Here is a 17,264-nt window from a genome sequence, read left to right as displayed (position 1 = left end):
CATACAATAAAACCTCATTTTTAACTTTTTGAGAAATGCCCATATAGCTTTTCAAAGTGGCTATAACCATTTGTAATTATTCACGACCACCTGTTTCCCCACATCCTCACAGAAGTGCCAGTAATCAATCTCTCACACACTAAAAATTATTTAAAAGTTAAAATATTTTTTAAAACATTTGAAAACTCACATTAAAGAACAGAGAAAGCACAAAATGTTATAAAATGACATTTATTCTGCAACTTTATCATAATGAATTGCATCTCTTTGGTAAAAATAAACTTTATAAACATTTTAATAGTCAGAGATTAGATTAAAAAATGAAAACGTTTGTAAGTTGTTTCTACTGTGAGTGAAGACTGGCAACTGAGAAGTACTTCCCTTGTGGCTGGCCACCTACTGGCAGTTAACCGCCGAAGGTTTTTATGCTACATCAGAAAAGAGAAAACAATCTAATAACAAATTTCTTTAATCAAAATGTATCTTTATACTTTTGTTTAAAAATAAATAAGTTATAATGAATTGGCAATTATACATTTTATACACTATATGATGGCAACATAATACTTTAAAATTAAGCACTTTGCTTAATTAAAAAAGGACAAGTTTGAAAACAAGTTTGACAATGGCACTGGCAGTCAGATGTGAAGAATGTTCTTGAAAATGGCAGGTACAACATTAAAATATTCTATTTTGCCTTTCAATAAACATTTGTCTACATCATTAACACACTGGAGTAAACTTTAATCAAAACTTTTCAAAATAAGAAAAAAGAGAACACTATGACATATATGTAAACCAGAAAGCCTCAAAATTGTTTAAATAATATTCAGAGGGTGTTAAGCTGTTGTCCACTCTGAGACAACAGTCTTCAGGCTCTGTGAAGCTCAGCCACCTGCAGCCTCAGCTGCTGTGAAAGGCCTCCCAGTCTACGAGACACAGCATTCCCTTAACATTTGCTCTAGCTTTGAACTGTGCTAAGAACGTGCACTTAACTGCCCATCTAGTATGAACCCCTACAGAACACCTCAGAGAACACTGAAGGCAAGCATATGCTAACCTTTACATTCTATAAAGGAATCTGGGCCAAGAGAAGCTGTACTGGCCGTGAGAACTAAAAAGGCTCCAGGGTGCAACAGGGGGGACTCACCCCTTCCTCTTCTACTGATCTAGGCAATGATTTCGTTCTGAATTTGAAAGCAAAAGATCAATTGATTTAGTAATATATTGCACAAACAAATTTTAAAAATGTATTCAAGAAATACCTATCTCTTGGCGGTGTGGAAAATATATTAGTGCTAAGAAACAACTTTTACTAGGAATCCATTAAAAATGGAATTGGCAACAAAATTCTTACTTTGATGTAAGGCAAAGTATTCCTTAGCTAAACCAGCTTTAATATATTGAAACATGCATGTTGTTCCTGCATTTCCAAGCCCTGCTTATTACACAAAGCTTTTTATTTATTGAGCGTTTCCAGCCCATGAGATTCAGGATGACTTCCATAACTGGATGGTTCCAAGCTATACTTCTATCTGGGCACACCAGGGACAGCATAATCTCCAAGAACATCGTAAGGGATGAAATCACAGAGATTCTCCCCTTGAGACAGACACCTGGACACAGCAGCAAATGACAATCGAGACACAGAACTCTTGGAAGAGAACTAAGTGCACACTGTTGGGGAACTTACTATTAGTCTTCCTGCACAAGCTTCCTTGCTAAGGGCTGCAGCTTGAAAGTAAGAGTCCACTGAAGAGGAAGAGAAAGGAATTTCAGTAACTGCCTAAGAGGCACTCTGAGAGGTCTTTCTCCTGGAGCTGAGAACAACTCTTTCCTCCTACTTCAGATCACTTTCCTCCACTTGCAGGCCAGGCTGCCCACTGCACAGGGACTCACAGAGGCCTGTGTGGCAGAGCTTCAGAACAGAGTGCGATGGACCTGATCCCTGGACACCACAAGGCCCGTGCCGAGGACCATGTGGTTAGCTTTAAAATACAGTGCCATTTAACCGGACTCTGCATCTTTACAATCTACACCATGCTAAAACCATACTTTTGTTTGGTGTTTTATTCAGTCTGCAGTAAAAGACTAACTTCATTTAATTGTTTTCTAGAGAGATAACATTTATGAATTATAAAAATTCTAAATTCCTCACCCTGCATTGTCAATAAAAGAAAAAGGTCTATATTTTAGTAGCACCAATTCCATTAATGTGGCTATCCAGATTCAATTACAACTGACATGGAAGGAAACAAGAGTGTATCAATGCTGTTATAGCTTAAAGTGTTGCCAATTAAAAATGCTCGTCTTTCTCCTCCTCTGACAGTTTTGCCCAAATAAAAAGTAAAAATAAAAACATTTCTCTCTTTAAAAAAAAAAAAATCCAAGAAAATGCTTTTATTGTCATGAAAACATCTGAAAGCAGGAAACTAACCTGAGCCTGTGTTTGTGTGCATACGGAAGTGTACATATGCATATAAATGAGAAAAACGTGAAGGTCTAGGATACAGGATGGATCATGAATTAAGACTAAACTTTCCCAAGGTTTCTCCCACCACTGTAAAAATATATATATGAGTTATAGTATTAGTATCCCTGTTCTGAACACTATAGTCAAACTGTAAGTGATACGAAAACTGTCTCATATAAGCAGTTTTATTCAAATACTTAAAATATCACAGCCAATGCACTTGTGAAATAGTAATATAAAATCCTTTAGCATGAGTTAATGGCACATATAGGTATTACACAGCCTTCTCACAAGTTTTGTGTAAGATCTAATTTTATATGTATTTTGAAATCCCTGAAGATATCTATCTCTACAGTTTCCTATTAAATGTTTTAAATCTAATTCATTACACATATAATTTTAATTTATACAAAGCTTGGAAAGTTTTGCCCTCAGTGGCCTACCTTTACCTTTATTTACGATGTCATAATATGTCTTCATTAAAGCATGTTTAGAAAACAAATGCAAGATTCTCTTTCTGTACAAGTGTGTCAAGGTGAATGTTATTCCATGGCACACTCTGGCTGTATCCTCTCTCCAGACAATTTTTACTTAACAAAGACAGCTAGCAGCTAAAACTTAAAAAAACTTGCAAGTACTCTGGGAAAGGGTAAAGGCCACAGTGATGCTATGCATTAACTGTGAGGTAAAAACATTTCAAAGATACTATTGCAGTAGGAACTGGAATCTTGAGATGTGCCACATGCCCAGACGACCTTTCCAAAACCTTAGAAGTGTTACATTCTCTACAAAGCAGAGAACCTTCTAGGCAATTTATATAGGGCCATGCTCATGCTGCAACAAAGAATAACCTAAAACAAGTATAAGACAAAAGAACCCATTTCACCCTTCTGGATTGTGTCAGGAGAGAAGCCCATGGGAAAGATGCCAGCATATGCTTAGCCACATGAGTAACTACAGTTAACTACAGGGTGGGAAGAAAATTGAAGATACTGAGTTACCAATTTTTTTACTGATTAACAAAAGTTTTCTGTTTTTGTTTCCCCCCCCCCCCTACAAGTTTAAGAGAGGCTGAGAATTTTCCTATACAAAAATTTCCAAATCTGGGAGACACTTATTCACAGAAATTATGTTGTGGGGGCCTTTATGTCAGATTTACAAGTAGGCATGATACTAAGAATAACTGTTTAATTAAACAAATACAAGAAAAGCAACCAAGAAATATTTGGAAAGAAACAAGTGGCACCCCTCCCCCACCCTCAAGCTAAAGAGGTCTGTTATGGCTCTGACATCCCTTGTAAAGAGCTAAGTAGAAGAGTATTGCCACACTTTAAATAACTTGACATTAATAAGGGTTTCTACTTTTTTCGGTGTTTTTGACTTTGTGCCTTTGCAGTACTTATTAGGGAGCCAAGGCAGGTACGGATTCCAGCGAGGTGGAGCAGCGAACCAGCTGCTTCTTTGAGCTCGTCATCAATTTCCTGACACGGCTGTTTCCGACTCTTCTTTCCTGGCTGTCCTCTGCGAGTGCTGTCACCGTGAGCTTGTGGTGCATAGCCACTGTCTCCCAGAGGGTCCTCCTCGTCTTCGGCGTCTGTGTCTTCCTCGCTGTGGAAGCCCTCACTGCCGTCACTCCCCGAGTGGCTACTCTTTGGGATGAACTCATACACTTCATCCACAGAAGACAGGGAAGACACGCTAGCCCTGGATGCACAGCGCTGGGCCGCCATGCTGCTGGCACTGTAGTTGTGGTCTGCTTTTGGATCAACACTGGAGGCTGGGGAACAGCTCTCCTGCAATCGCACAGCACTGGGGTCACTGAAAGCACTGCCGTAACTCCTCTTCTTCTGCAGGGATGTCTTAAGAGACAGAGGCTTCTCACCTGTGGGAACAGAGCTTGATCAACAAGTCACAGCTACCTGACTGCAAAAAGAGCCCTGGAAACTCCCACTTGAGAGCAGTAAGAGCTTGGAATCAGTCTTTTGCAGAATCTCCACATATTATTCTCCACATATTATTCTATCTATAGCCACAAATCTGAAATATTTAAAAACCATTTGAAAGATACCCTGACCTTTTCGTGGAACATAAGGTTACTTTGAACTATCTGCAAAGACTGCCTTAGAATGACTATATCACTGTGTAACAATTTCCTTGTTTGCACTAGTACAAAGATCCCTGCAGCAATGAAATTTGTTGGGTACCCTTTGCATGCATGCACATGCATACACACATTTTCTAGGAGGGATAGCAAGTTCTGAGTAAAAAGGTAAATGTGTTTTAAATTCAAGTAGGCTCAAATTACCCGTGGGATGAACCAACAGCATATGAAAAAAAAAAAAAAACTTCTTTTATATTACACTAGCAATCATTTACATTTTGAAGAGAGTATCTTAAAATTATTTTGCATCTCTCCGTATTTCTTCTTTTGAGAGTCACTTTCATATATCTGGCTAATTTTTCTTCTGTTCTTAATTTTTTTCTTTAAACATCATGTTCTTTCTCCTCTCTTAATTTCTCCCTACCCATCCATACAACCTTATATTCTTTCTCTCTCTGAGAATGAAAACAAAATACAAAAACTGAAAATCAAAATAAACTAAACCAAACAAACACAGTAAGAAAAACAAACAAAAAAATTAAAATAAAAAAATAAAAGCGAAATACTCTTCCTGGACATGGGATATCGTCTTAGCTAGGGGTGGGGCTCTGTGCCCACTTCCTCTTCTTACAGTGTGCAGGGTTTGTCTGTTTTGAACCTGTAGTCTTATAGTACTGTTGTGCCTCAGATACACTGGGTTTCCACCACCTCTGGCTCAGTCTTTCTGCCTTCTCTTCCCACAGACCCTGAGCATGAGTTCCAAACTAATGTGGCAGTTGTGGATCCTGTCTGCTCATTTCTTACTTGTTGGACCCTTTTACACACAAACATGAGAGTAATCTCTGTCTATTATGAGCAGGTATAAAGAATTCTCCCAGTTTAGGCATTAATTCTCTTACTTTACCTTTTGTGGCTCTGGGGGTCAAACATGCCGAGCACCTTGCACATGTCAAACAAGCCTTCTAACGTGTTGAAGCCCCAGCCTCTCCCTTGTTTTGAGACATCGTCTCATCTCCCAGGCTGGTCTCAAACTTGTCATCCAGCAAGGATGCTCCTGAACTCCTGATCTTCTTACCTACTTCCCAAGTGCTACAGGCGCTCGTTGCCACACCTCGACTGTGGTGGTTTATTTTTCTCAAAGATACTCTTTGTTGTCAGAACTTCAATTAAATCTGACCATCTTTTCATTATGGACTTTGCAGTTTGTATCTAAAACACTCTTATTCCAAATTTTAAATAACCTTTAAAAATTACTTCGTATGTGTGTGTTGTATAGAAGTCAGAGGACAAGCCCTGACCTCAGTCCTCCCTCCGACCACACAGGCCCCAGGCTCCACTACAGACCAGGCTGAGTGGTGAGCACCTCTGCCCACTGAGCCATCTCACCAGTCCAACGATAAATATCTTTTCCAATGTTTATTTGCAGCTTCCATCTTTATTTTTTAGCTCTTCAAGCTTACTTCTGAAAAGGACTTCCCTACCTACATTTCTTGAGCAACACAAAAATTTCTCATAGCATTAACTTCATTTTTTTCAAATTTTCATAGAAATAGAAACTGAGTCATTCAGATTAAAACACATTTTAGTGAGAAAGAAGTAATTCTGTTATGACATTTAGTCATCTTATATTTTAAATCATTAGTTTGAAAAGGCACTTATAAAATTTATTTTAAAAAGAAAAGGATGGTTGCTTACATTCTAAAATCTCTTGTTCTATTGAAGTATTTAAAAGTATCATTGCGGTGGCAGCGTCAATATCAGATTCTGAAAATGGAAAAAAATAGTAGTAGCATTAATATTCCTCATGAGAGGCTTTCGTGAGCACTGTACACATTCAAAAATGATAAGCATTAGCACTTTGGTGGCCCAGAATCTTGACATACACATCTTTAATCCCAGCACTCAGGAAGCACAGGCAGATTTCCGAGTTCAAAACCATTCAGCTCCACAGATGACTGAGCTTTTATTGGCTAGGCTCACAACTAAAAAGATAAAACCAACCTGTTCTACACAGCAAACTCCAGGACAGCCACAGCTACTTACCAAGACTGTCTCAGAACAAAATAAAACAATATATGCACACACCTATTTTGAAACAGAGTCTGTTATAGCTGAAATGACAATGAACCTTGGCCCCTCCAGCTTTAGCTTCTGAAGTACTGGGATTCCAGGTGTGCACTTCTATTCCCAGTTTATGTGGTTCAGGGATAGAATTCCCACGCACTAGAAAAGCATTCTAAGACTGAGCTACATTCAAGCCCATACTAGTCATATTAGTCTGCAATCTTTAAGATTACAAACAGTTTATCAAGGGTATTCTGTCAATGCAAGAAAAGCAAGAGTGCCTTTCTTCATTCATAATGAATGTGAACACCGAACTGTGTCGAGGGCTACCTTTAAACTAAATTAGCTAGAATTCGTCATAATGCTGCTTTTAGCATTTTACCTTGGATAACAGCCTTACAATTGTAAAATACATTCATTATGCAACAGTTGCCAGGATTAGGTGGTCACTCCACTAGCTGAACTTACAGATGCTAAAGTTACTGCAGTATCAAAAGTCGTGATAATGTTTCATCGTACTTAATACACAAGCCGATGAACACTACAGGATTTTATGTGTGCACTCATCCATACATGCTCAAGTCTGTGCTGGAGAGCACACACACACCTGGGTAGAAGCCAGGTCACCTTTGTTGTTGCTGATATATCACTGGGTAGCTTTGTTATGGAACATCAAAGTTTAGGATGGTCATCAAAATACAAATACAATCATCTTGACATGTTTGTATGTAAAAGCTACTTTATATTTATCAGTACATTAATTTTAGAATCAGTTTTGACACGATAAAAATTTAATACATAAATCAGTTATTATTTAGAAATAATAAACCTGTTAATTTTATTAAAAGATACTGAAATAACGTGTCTGTCACTTTCAAAACTCATTGTCAATAGATTTTTCAGGAAAGACTAGATATCCTAACTCAAATTTACACATTAATACAAAGAATTTAAGACGCACTGAACCTTACTTCATAAAGATTCATTAGAGTGACTGCACCTAATTTTTCAGTATCTGATTTTCTTTGAAGTGTTAAAGCCCCAATAAGATTTTATTTTTTCACTCCAAGTACAAAAGTGTTAAAATTATTGCTAATTTTTAAAGAGAAGATTTTATGTGTACAGGCATTTTGCCTCTATGTATGTCTGTGTACACTTGTATGTCTGATGACTGCAGAGGATCCCTGGTTTTTGTTTTGGGGAATTTCTTGAGACAGAGAATCTCACTGGTAGGCTAGCCCAGCAGGAAAGCCAGGCCTGGTAATCCTGTCTCCATCTCCCTACCCCTGGAATTACAGGCACTGGCATTTTACATGGGTTCTGGGACTCAGTACCAGGTCCTCATAGGGAATGCCTTACTGACTGAGCTCCCTCTGCTCTCCCCAAGATCCGTTACTATACATTCTGTTTATCGGCTTGCGTTTTCTATGACTGGAAGCAGGCCTTACTATGTCACCCAGGCTAGCCTAAGAGCCCTGATCCTGCCTTTGGATTTTAGAATTGAGGTGTATGCCACCACAGAGGGATTACAGCACGACCTCAAGCTGCATATTCCAACAGGGGCACAAGAATCATGAATTGCAGACTAGCCTGAGATACAATGAAAAATTGTGTCTCAAAAATGCATTAGTAAGAAATGCTCTGTGACCCCTCAGAAGGCGAAGGCACTTGCTGCCAAGCCTGTCTGAATCAGATCACAGGACCCCACATGGTAAGGTAAAATAAGCTGCCTTCTGACCGTTCCCAGGCATATACACATACAAATCAATATGATAAAAGATTCTGCTTCAGATAAAGCCACCAGGCTAGCAGAGCCACACTTGTTAAGTTATTCTTCCTCTTGGTGATACTAGTTTGAATAATAACTCCTTGAAGAAACAAATAAAATAGTGTAAGCAATGATTGTAAACTTTAGCTTAAAAGATAAACTTAAAACAGGATCTAGATATGAAATTTCCATCCATTATATCTTAAAAATGTAAATGTTAGTGAATAAATTGTAATTAATAAAAATTAAAAAAATGGAAATGTTTACACTACAAAGTTTTCTAAGTTACTTGCTTTTATTTATTTTATGTTACTACAAAAAAATGAACCTTGAAGATATTGACTTGCTTACTCGCCAACATGAATGCAAATTCTCTTAGGGTAGGCAATATTACTGGGGTTTTGTTACTTGTTTTTGGGAACAAAACACTACGTATCCCTGGCTGGTCTTGAACTAGTGCTCTTCTAGCCTCTAGCTCCTGAGGCCTGGAAATTAAAGATGTGACCCACCACAGCGACCACACTGGCCCCTTGCGTTTTAACAATAACTTCAAGTATACTTACTGCACATGTCAGACACTACAGCAGTTGGCTGTAATTCTAGCATTCCAAAAACAGGGAAGATGAATTCTAGGTCAGCCTGGCTGCACACAGACCTTATCTCAAAGAAATAAACATATAGTATGGGATAATCATACTAAAATCTATACACCTAAAGAAGCTAAACAAAGAGGAGGACCCTGGGTGAGATGATCAATCCTCACTAAGAAAGGCAAATGGGACAGACATCCGAAGAGGGAGAAAACAAGGAACAGGACAGGAGCCTTCCACAGAGGGCCTCTGAAAGACCCACCAGGGTATTAAAGCAGATGCTGAGACTCATAGCCAAGTTTTGGGCAGAGTATAGGGAATCTTATGAAAGAAAGGGGAGATAGAGCTGGAGGGGACAGAGCTCCACAAGGAGAGGAACAGAACCAAAAAATCTGGACTCAGGGGTTTTTTTCTGAGACTGATACTCCAACGAAAGACCATACATGAAGATAACATAGAAACCCTGCACAGATGTAGCCCATGGCAGCGCAGTCTCCAAGTGGGTTCCCTAGCATTGGGAACAGGAACTGTCTCTGACATGAACTCAGTGGCAGGCTCTTTGATCACCTCCCCCTAATGGGGGAAGAGCCTTACCAGACAATGCAGCCAGTCCTGATGAGACCTGATTGGCTAGGGGAAGGGGAGGAGGAGGATCTTCCTTATCAGTGGACTGGGGAAGGGGCATGGGAGGAGATGAGGGAGGGCAGGCGGGACTGGGAGGGCACCCGGGAGGGGCTACAGCTGGGCTACAAAGTGAATAAATTATAATAAATAAAAAATTATATTAAAAAAAGATAAACAGAGGAGCCCTCTAAAAATCATGTGGGATTTGTGCTTCAGTGATGGGCTGTGGAATGCAAGGGTTGAACAGGGTTAGTGCTCCTCCTTGATATTCAGTAAACACCCAGGACTATAGCGGGAACTGCAAAAGCAACCAGGAAACAATATAGAGTCTACATTCTGTCAACTCGTCCAATAAGCTGAATGCCCTGTGAGCCTAACATTATTACAGACTAAAAATACAGCAGAAAACAAAATAAACTCTTATCGCTCAGAAAATAAAGAAACAATTAAAACATTATGACAGTGACAAGTATGAGGGAGCAAAAGTAGAAAAGGTAATGGTTGGATCGAGAGCTCAGGGAAGTCAGAGAACATCAAAAAAAGGCATAAGATGTGAATTAATAGGTGACTTGTCACAACAGAGAGGCTAGGCAAACCGGGTCTCCAATTCCTGACTCTTGAGACCCAAGACAATTTGGTAGAGTTCATCATGCTTTTGAAAAAAAAAAAAAAAATGCAGCTACTACCTATTATCATACGATGAACCAGAAAAAGGACAAGCAGTTTTCCAAGCGTCACTACTTGTGGAAAACAGCTAGAAGAAGAGTGGCCAGGCTGGGTTTCAAACCCAACTCATGGCCCAGCCAAGTATCCTGACACAAGTCACTTAGCAGGACTGTTCCATAAATAATATTTTCTCTCTGTAACAGAGGATCTAATCTTGTTTTCAATTTTATATAATGGGAGGGGGGAGGAAGAGTAGAGAGAATCTAACATGGAAAATTATAGGAATTTAGCATCTATGAGTAAACTAGAATGCTTCTCACTTAAAAAGTTAGTGTACGACTCCAAGATGACAGCGACCAGTGTGCACTGTTTCTGAAGGGCAAAGGATCCGAAACTCCAAAACTGGTGAGTGGATAGGCAGCTGAAGTCAGAGTATCGACTTTAAGGATTCCAGGGCTAGAGGGGACAACCTGTGAACTGGGACAGATTGGATCTGGGGCCTCTGTGAACTCCTCTCCAGGGTCTGAGAGTGGCAAACACTCACCCCCCTGCACTTTAGGCGGTACCTTTGCTTGCTCCAGAACTCTGGAGGAGGCTACAGCTGTAGCATGGAGTGCATAACCCCAGTTACGGGGCCTCCTTACTTTAAAGGCTAAACAGGGAACCCAAATCTGAGAGTCCACATACACCTGAGAGTGAGTGCTCGTAGGTACTCTTTCCAAAACACATGCCAGGGAATGGGAGCTTCTGTGAGAGTACATACAGAGCCCCAGATCTGGGGTCCCTCTAAGCTAACTGCCAGACATGGAATCCCTCCCACCCCCACTGCCACCATAGACAACACAGGGATCCTTGGGATAGCATTCTCAACACTGAAGCCCCTGTTCTATGGGTCTCCCAGTGGAGTCCAGCCAAACAATTCCTGGCCCCAGACAGTGCAGCCCAGAAAGATTTGATGAGCACTTGGAGCACAATACCAAGACAGGCCTGTGGGCCACTGTGCCATTCCCACCTGCACTGCGCCTGTGAACAGTACCTATTCCACAACCTGTGCTGATGCTCTGCCCTTACAGCCACCCTTCCAGGCAGGCACACGTCCACACACACTCCTTCTTTCCTTGCTTAGCTGCACCTGAAACACCAACACTACTCTCAAATTGGTGGAGCTCTCTCATCTTCCTGAAGAATACTCCAGATTCCAGAGACATATGGAGCCAGTCTACAGTACAGGGTCCAGACACAAACAGCAAAGGCTACTGACCATCAAATGGCTAGAGGCACAAATCCAACAAAAATCAGGACATCATGGTTTCACCAGCAACCCCCCAAATCAATGGATATTTTAATTCACCAGACACACAGGAAAATGATTTTAAATCTATCCTTATCTAGTTATTGAAGGCACATAATGAGGAAATGAAAAAAAAAAAAACTCTCAAAGAAATACAGGCAAATATAGCCACACAAATAGAGGCACACAAAGAGGAAATGAACAACAACAACAACAAATAGATGCCATCATGGAAAGACAGGAATTCACATTCAAACAGATGAAGGAAATGGTACAAGACATGAAAACAGAATTAGAATCAATAAATAAAACACAGAAAGAGAAAACCCTGGAGCTGGAGAACTTAGAAAAGAGATCAGGAACCACAAAGGTTAGCATAATGAATAGAATACAAAAGATGGAAGAGAGAATCTCCGGTGATGAAGATAAAATTGCAGAAATTGATATATCTCTCAAAGAAAAAACAAAATCGGAAAAATTACAAACACAAAACCTCCAAGAAATCAAGGACGCCATGAAAAGACAAAATCTAAGAATAGGACTAGATGAAAAAGAAGATTCCAGGCTCCACAGTCCAGAAAATATTTTCAAGAAATCATAGAAGAAAATTTTCCCAACTTAAAGAGATGTCCCTAAACATACAAGAGGCTTATAGAACACCAAATATGACTAGACCAAAAAGAAACTCCTCACATTACATAATAGTAAAAAAACTAAATCTACAGAACAAAGAAAAAAAAATATTAAAAGCAGCAAGGGAAAAGGCCAAATAACATGCAAAGGCAGACCTATCAGAATCACACCAGATTTCCCAACAGAAACTATGAAAGCCAGAAGGGCCTGGGCAGATGTTATGCAGACACTAAGAACCCACAAATGCCAACCTAGACTACTATACCCAGCAATTTCAATCAACACAGATGGAGAAAATAAAATATTCTAAGACAAAACTAAACTTAAACAATATCTACACATCAACCCAGCCCTACAGAAGATACTAGAAGGAAAAATCCAATCCAATGAAATCAACTACACCCAAGAAAACACAGGATATAGATAACTTCACAATAACAAAAATCAAAAGAAAACAAGGACACAAACACACTATCACCATCAACTCCACAATAAAAGGAACTAACATTCATTGGTCACTATTATCTACCAACATCAATGGACACAACTCTCCAATAAAAAGACACAGACTAACAGATGGTTGCAAAACAAGACCCAACATTCTGCTGCACCCAAGAAACACACCTCTGCAACAAAGACAGACACTACCTCAGAATAAAGGACTGGAAAAAGGGTTTTCAAGAAAACGGACCCAGAAAACAAGCTGGAGTAGCTATCTAATAAGATAGACTTTCTACCAAAATTAACCAAAACAGATGAGAAGGGACACTTTATCCTCCTCAAAGGAAAAATCCACCAGGAGGACATCACAATCCTGAACATCTATGCCACAAACACAAGCACACCTACATTTTTAAATGAAACATTATTAAAGCTTAAATCACCATTGATCCCAACACCTTAATAGTGGGAGACTTCAACACTCTACTCTCACCTAGAGACAGATCATCTAGACAGAAGCTAAATAGGGAAATAATGACACTTAGAGAGGTCGTAAATCAAATGGACTTAATAAATATCTACAGAACTTTTCACCCAAACTCAAAAGAATATACCTTCTTCTCAGCACATCATCAACCTTCTCCAAAACTGACCATACAGTAGGCACAAAACAAGCCTCAACAGATACAAAAAGACTGCAATAATCCCTTGTATCCTATCAGACCACCATGGTGTAAAACTAGACCTCTACAATAACACAAATAACAAAAAGTCTACACATGCATGGAAACTAAACAACTCTCTACTCAATGATAGTGAAGAAATAAAAAAAGAAATTAGAGGCTTCCTAGAATTCAATGAAAATGAAGGCACAACATACCCAAACTTATGGGACCCAATGAAGTAGTGCTAAGAGGAAAGTTCATAGCACTAAGTGCCTTAAGAAGTTTGAGACATCTCATACAAGCAATATAATAGCCCATCTGAAAGTCCTAGAAAAAAAAGCAGACACACCCAAGAGGAGTAGATGATTGGAAATAATCAAACTCAGGGCTGAAATCAATAAATTAGAAACAAATAAAACAATTCAAAGGATCAATGAAACCAAAAGCTGGTTCTTTGAGAAAATCAACAAGATGGACAAACCCTTATCCAAACTAACTAAAAGGCAGAGAGACACTATCCAAATAAATAAAATCTGAAATGAAAAGGGGGACATAATGACAGACACTGAGGAAATTCAAAGAATCATTAGGTCTTACTTCAAAAGGCTATATGCCACAAGTTTTAAAAATCTAAATGAAATGGACAATTTTCTTGACAGATTCCATTTACCAAAGCTAAACCAAAATCAGGTAAACAGATTAAACAAGTACTATATTCCCTGAGGAAATAGAAGGCTCCCTGCCAAAACACCCTTGGGGCCTGATGGTTTCAGAACAGAATTCTACCAGACCTTCAAAGAAGAGCTAACACCAATACTCTTCAAACTATTCCACAAAATAGAAACAGAAGGAACATTACCAAACTCATTCTATGAGACCACAGTCACCTTGATACCTAAACCACACAAAGACCCAACAAAAAAAGGGGAAATTCAGATCTATCTTTCTTACAAACATTGATGCAAAAATACGCAAAAAAACACAAACAAACAAAAAACAAACAAACAAAAACCAACCAAACAAACAAACAACTCACAAACCAAATCCAAGAACACATAAAAGACATCATCTACCATGACCAAGTAGGCTTCATCCTAGGAATGCAGGGGTGGTTCAATGTATGGAAATCTATCAACGTAATCCACCACATAAACAAAGGAAAGGAAAAAACCCCACATGGTCATCTCCTTAGATGCTGAAAAGCATTTGACAAAATCTAGCACCCATTCATGTTTAAAGTTTTAGAGAAATCAGGGATACAAGGCACATACCTAAACATAGTAAAGGCAATATACAGCAAGCCTATAGCCAACATCAGGAACAAGGCAAGGCTTCCTACTCTCTCTCTATCTCTTCAACATTGTATTCGAAGTCCTAGTCCTAGCTAGAGGAATAAAACAACTAAAAGAGATCAAGGGAATACAAATTGGAAAGGAAGAAGTCAAAGTATCACTATTTGCAGATGATATGATAGTACACATGAGTGACCCCAAACGTTCTACCAGGGAACTCCTTAAACTGATAAATGCCTTCAGCAAAGTGGCTAGATACAAAATTAACTTAAAAAAAAAAAAAAAAAAAAAGCCTGCCTGTATACAAAAGACAAAGGGGCTGAAAAAGAAATTAGGGAAACAACACCCTTTACAATAGCTACAAATAACAAAAAGTATCTTGGTGTGACTTTAACCAAGTAAGTGAAAGACTTGTATGAAAAATACTTCAAGTCTCTGAAGAAAGAAATTGAAGAATATATCGGAAGATGGAAAGATCTCCCATGCTCATGGATCAGTAGGATTAACATAGTGAAAACAGCCATCCAAAAGCAATCTACAGATTCAATTCAGTTCACATCAAAATACCAACACAATTCTTTACACAACTTGAAAGAACAATTCTTAACTTCATATCTAAAGACAAAAAAAACCTAGAATGAGTAAAACAATGCTGTACAATAACAGATTGTCTGGAGGTATCTCCAACTTTGATCTCAACTTTTGTATTATAGAGCAACAGTAATAAAAACTGCATGGTACTGGCACAGAAACAGAATGATGGATCAATGGAATCGAATAGAAGACCCTGAAATAAACCCATACACCTACAGATACTTGATTTCTGACAAAGATGCCAAAACCATACATGGAAAAAAAGATAGCATCTTCAACAAATGGTGCTGGTGTAACTGGATGTCTACTTGTAGAAAAATGCAAATAGATCCACACTTATCACCCTGCACAAAACTACAGTCCAAGTGGATCAAAGACCTCAACATAAAACCAGACATGCTAAATCTGTTAGAAGAAAAAGTGGCAAAGAGCCTTGAACTCATTGGAACAAGAGCATATCAACAAATCAATAAATGGGACCTCATGAAACAGAAGTTTCTGTAAAGCAAAGAACACTGTCATCACAACAAAACAACAGCCTACAGATTGGGAAAGGATCTTCACCAACCCTATATCTGACGAGGACTAATATCCAGAATATATAAAGAACTCAACAAGTTAAACAGCAACAAATCAAGTAATCCAATTAATAATTGGGGTACAGAACTAAACAGAGAATCTCAAGAGAGGAAAACTGAATAGCAGAGAAACACTTAAAGAAATGTTCAACATCCTTAGTCATTAGAGAAACACAAATCAAAACAACCCTGAGATTTCACCTTGTACCCATCAGAATGGCTAAGAACAAAAACTCAAGTGACAACACATGCTGGAGAGGATGTGGAGAAAGGGGAAACCTGCCCCATTGCTGGTGGGAATGTAAACTTGTACAACCATTTTGGAAATCAATCTGGCGCTTTCTCAGACAACTGGGAACAGTGCTTCCTCAAGATTCAGCTATACCACTCCTAGGCATATACCCAAAATTTGCTCAACTATACAGTAAGGACAGCTGCTCAATCATGTTTGTTGCAGCTGTATTCATAATATCCAGAATCTGGAAACAGCCCAGATGTCCCTCAACGGAGGAATGGATACAGAAATTGTGGTCAATTTACACAATGGAATACTACTCAGCTATTAAAAACAAAGAAATCATGAAATGTGCAGGCAAATGGTGGGAACTAGAAAAGATCATCTTGAGTGAAGTAACCCACAAGCAGAAAGACATAAGTGGGTATTAGCCATATAATGTAGGATAAACATACTAAAATCTATACTCCTAAAGAAGCTTAAAAACAAGGAATACCCCAGGGAAGATGTTCAATCCTCATTCAGAAGGGCAAATGCAATAGACATCGGAAGCAGAAGTCAGGGAACAGGACAGGAACCTACCACAGACAGCCTCTGAAAGAGTCTACTGGTCCAGGTATTGAAGTGGAGGCTGAGACTTAGCCAAAGTTTGGGCAGAGGGAATGGAATTTTATGAAAGAAAGGGGAGCTAGAAAGACCTGGCGAGGATAGGAGCTCCAAAAGGAGACCAACAGAGCCAAAACACACACACACACACACACACACACACACACACACACACACACACACAACTGAGCTCTGGGGGCCCTGCAGACACTGATACCCCAACCAAGGACCATGCATGGAAAGGACCTAAAAACCCTGTTCAGATGTAGTTCATAGACTCAGTCTCCAAGTGGGTTCCCTAGTAAGGGGAGCAGGGGCTGTTTCTGACATGAACTCAGTGGCAAGCTCTCTAATCACCTCCTCCTGGGGGTACAGCCTTGCTAGGCCACAGAGGAAGATGATGCAACCAGTCCTGTTGAGACTTGAGAGGCTAAGGTCAGATAGAAGGGGAGGAGGACCCCCCCAATCAGTGGACTAGGGGAGGGGCATAGAAGGAGAAGAGGGAAGTAGGTTAGGATAGGGAGAAGAGGGAGAGAAGGAGGGTGAGATTGGGAGGAGACGTGGGAGGGGACCACAGCTGGGATACAAAGTGAATAAATTGTAATAAATAATATTTTTTTAAAAAATTACTATTGGAAAATAA

At 39.3% G+C, this 17,264-nt stretch overlaps 1 protein-coding gene across 2 annotated transcripts in view; it reads right to left on the bottom strand.

The window, feature by feature from the left end:
• Positions 1-215: 215 nt before the first annotated feature.
• Foxn2 (forkhead box N2) overlaps positions 216-17,264 on the bottom strand; it is a 56,255-nt gene continuing 39,206 nt past the window's right edge. For both annotated transcript variants that reach the window (XM_055619566.1, XM_055619561.1), the window contains 2 exons: positions 6,270-6,338; positions 216-4,355 (listed from right to left, as the gene is read on the bottom strand). In XM_055619566.1, the coding sequence (XP_055475541.1) occupies positions 3,832-4,355; positions 6,270-6,338 (593 nt within the window). In that variant the 3' untranslated portion in view covers positions 216-3,831. The remainder of the gene's footprint in view (positions 4,356-6,269; positions 6,339-17,264) is intronic.

This window comes from Psammomys obesus, unplaced genomic scaffold (genome assembly GCF_907164565.1).
Source record: "Psammomys obesus unplaced genomic scaffold, mPsaObe1.curated_primary_1811, whole genome shotgun sequence".
In the NCBI taxonomy this organism is placed as follows: Eukaryota; Metazoa; Chordata; class Mammalia; order Rodentia; family Muridae; genus Psammomys; species Psammomys obesus.
The sequence above is the reverse complement of the archived record's forward strand: the minus strand, read 5'-3'. Positions and strand labels throughout refer to the sequence as shown.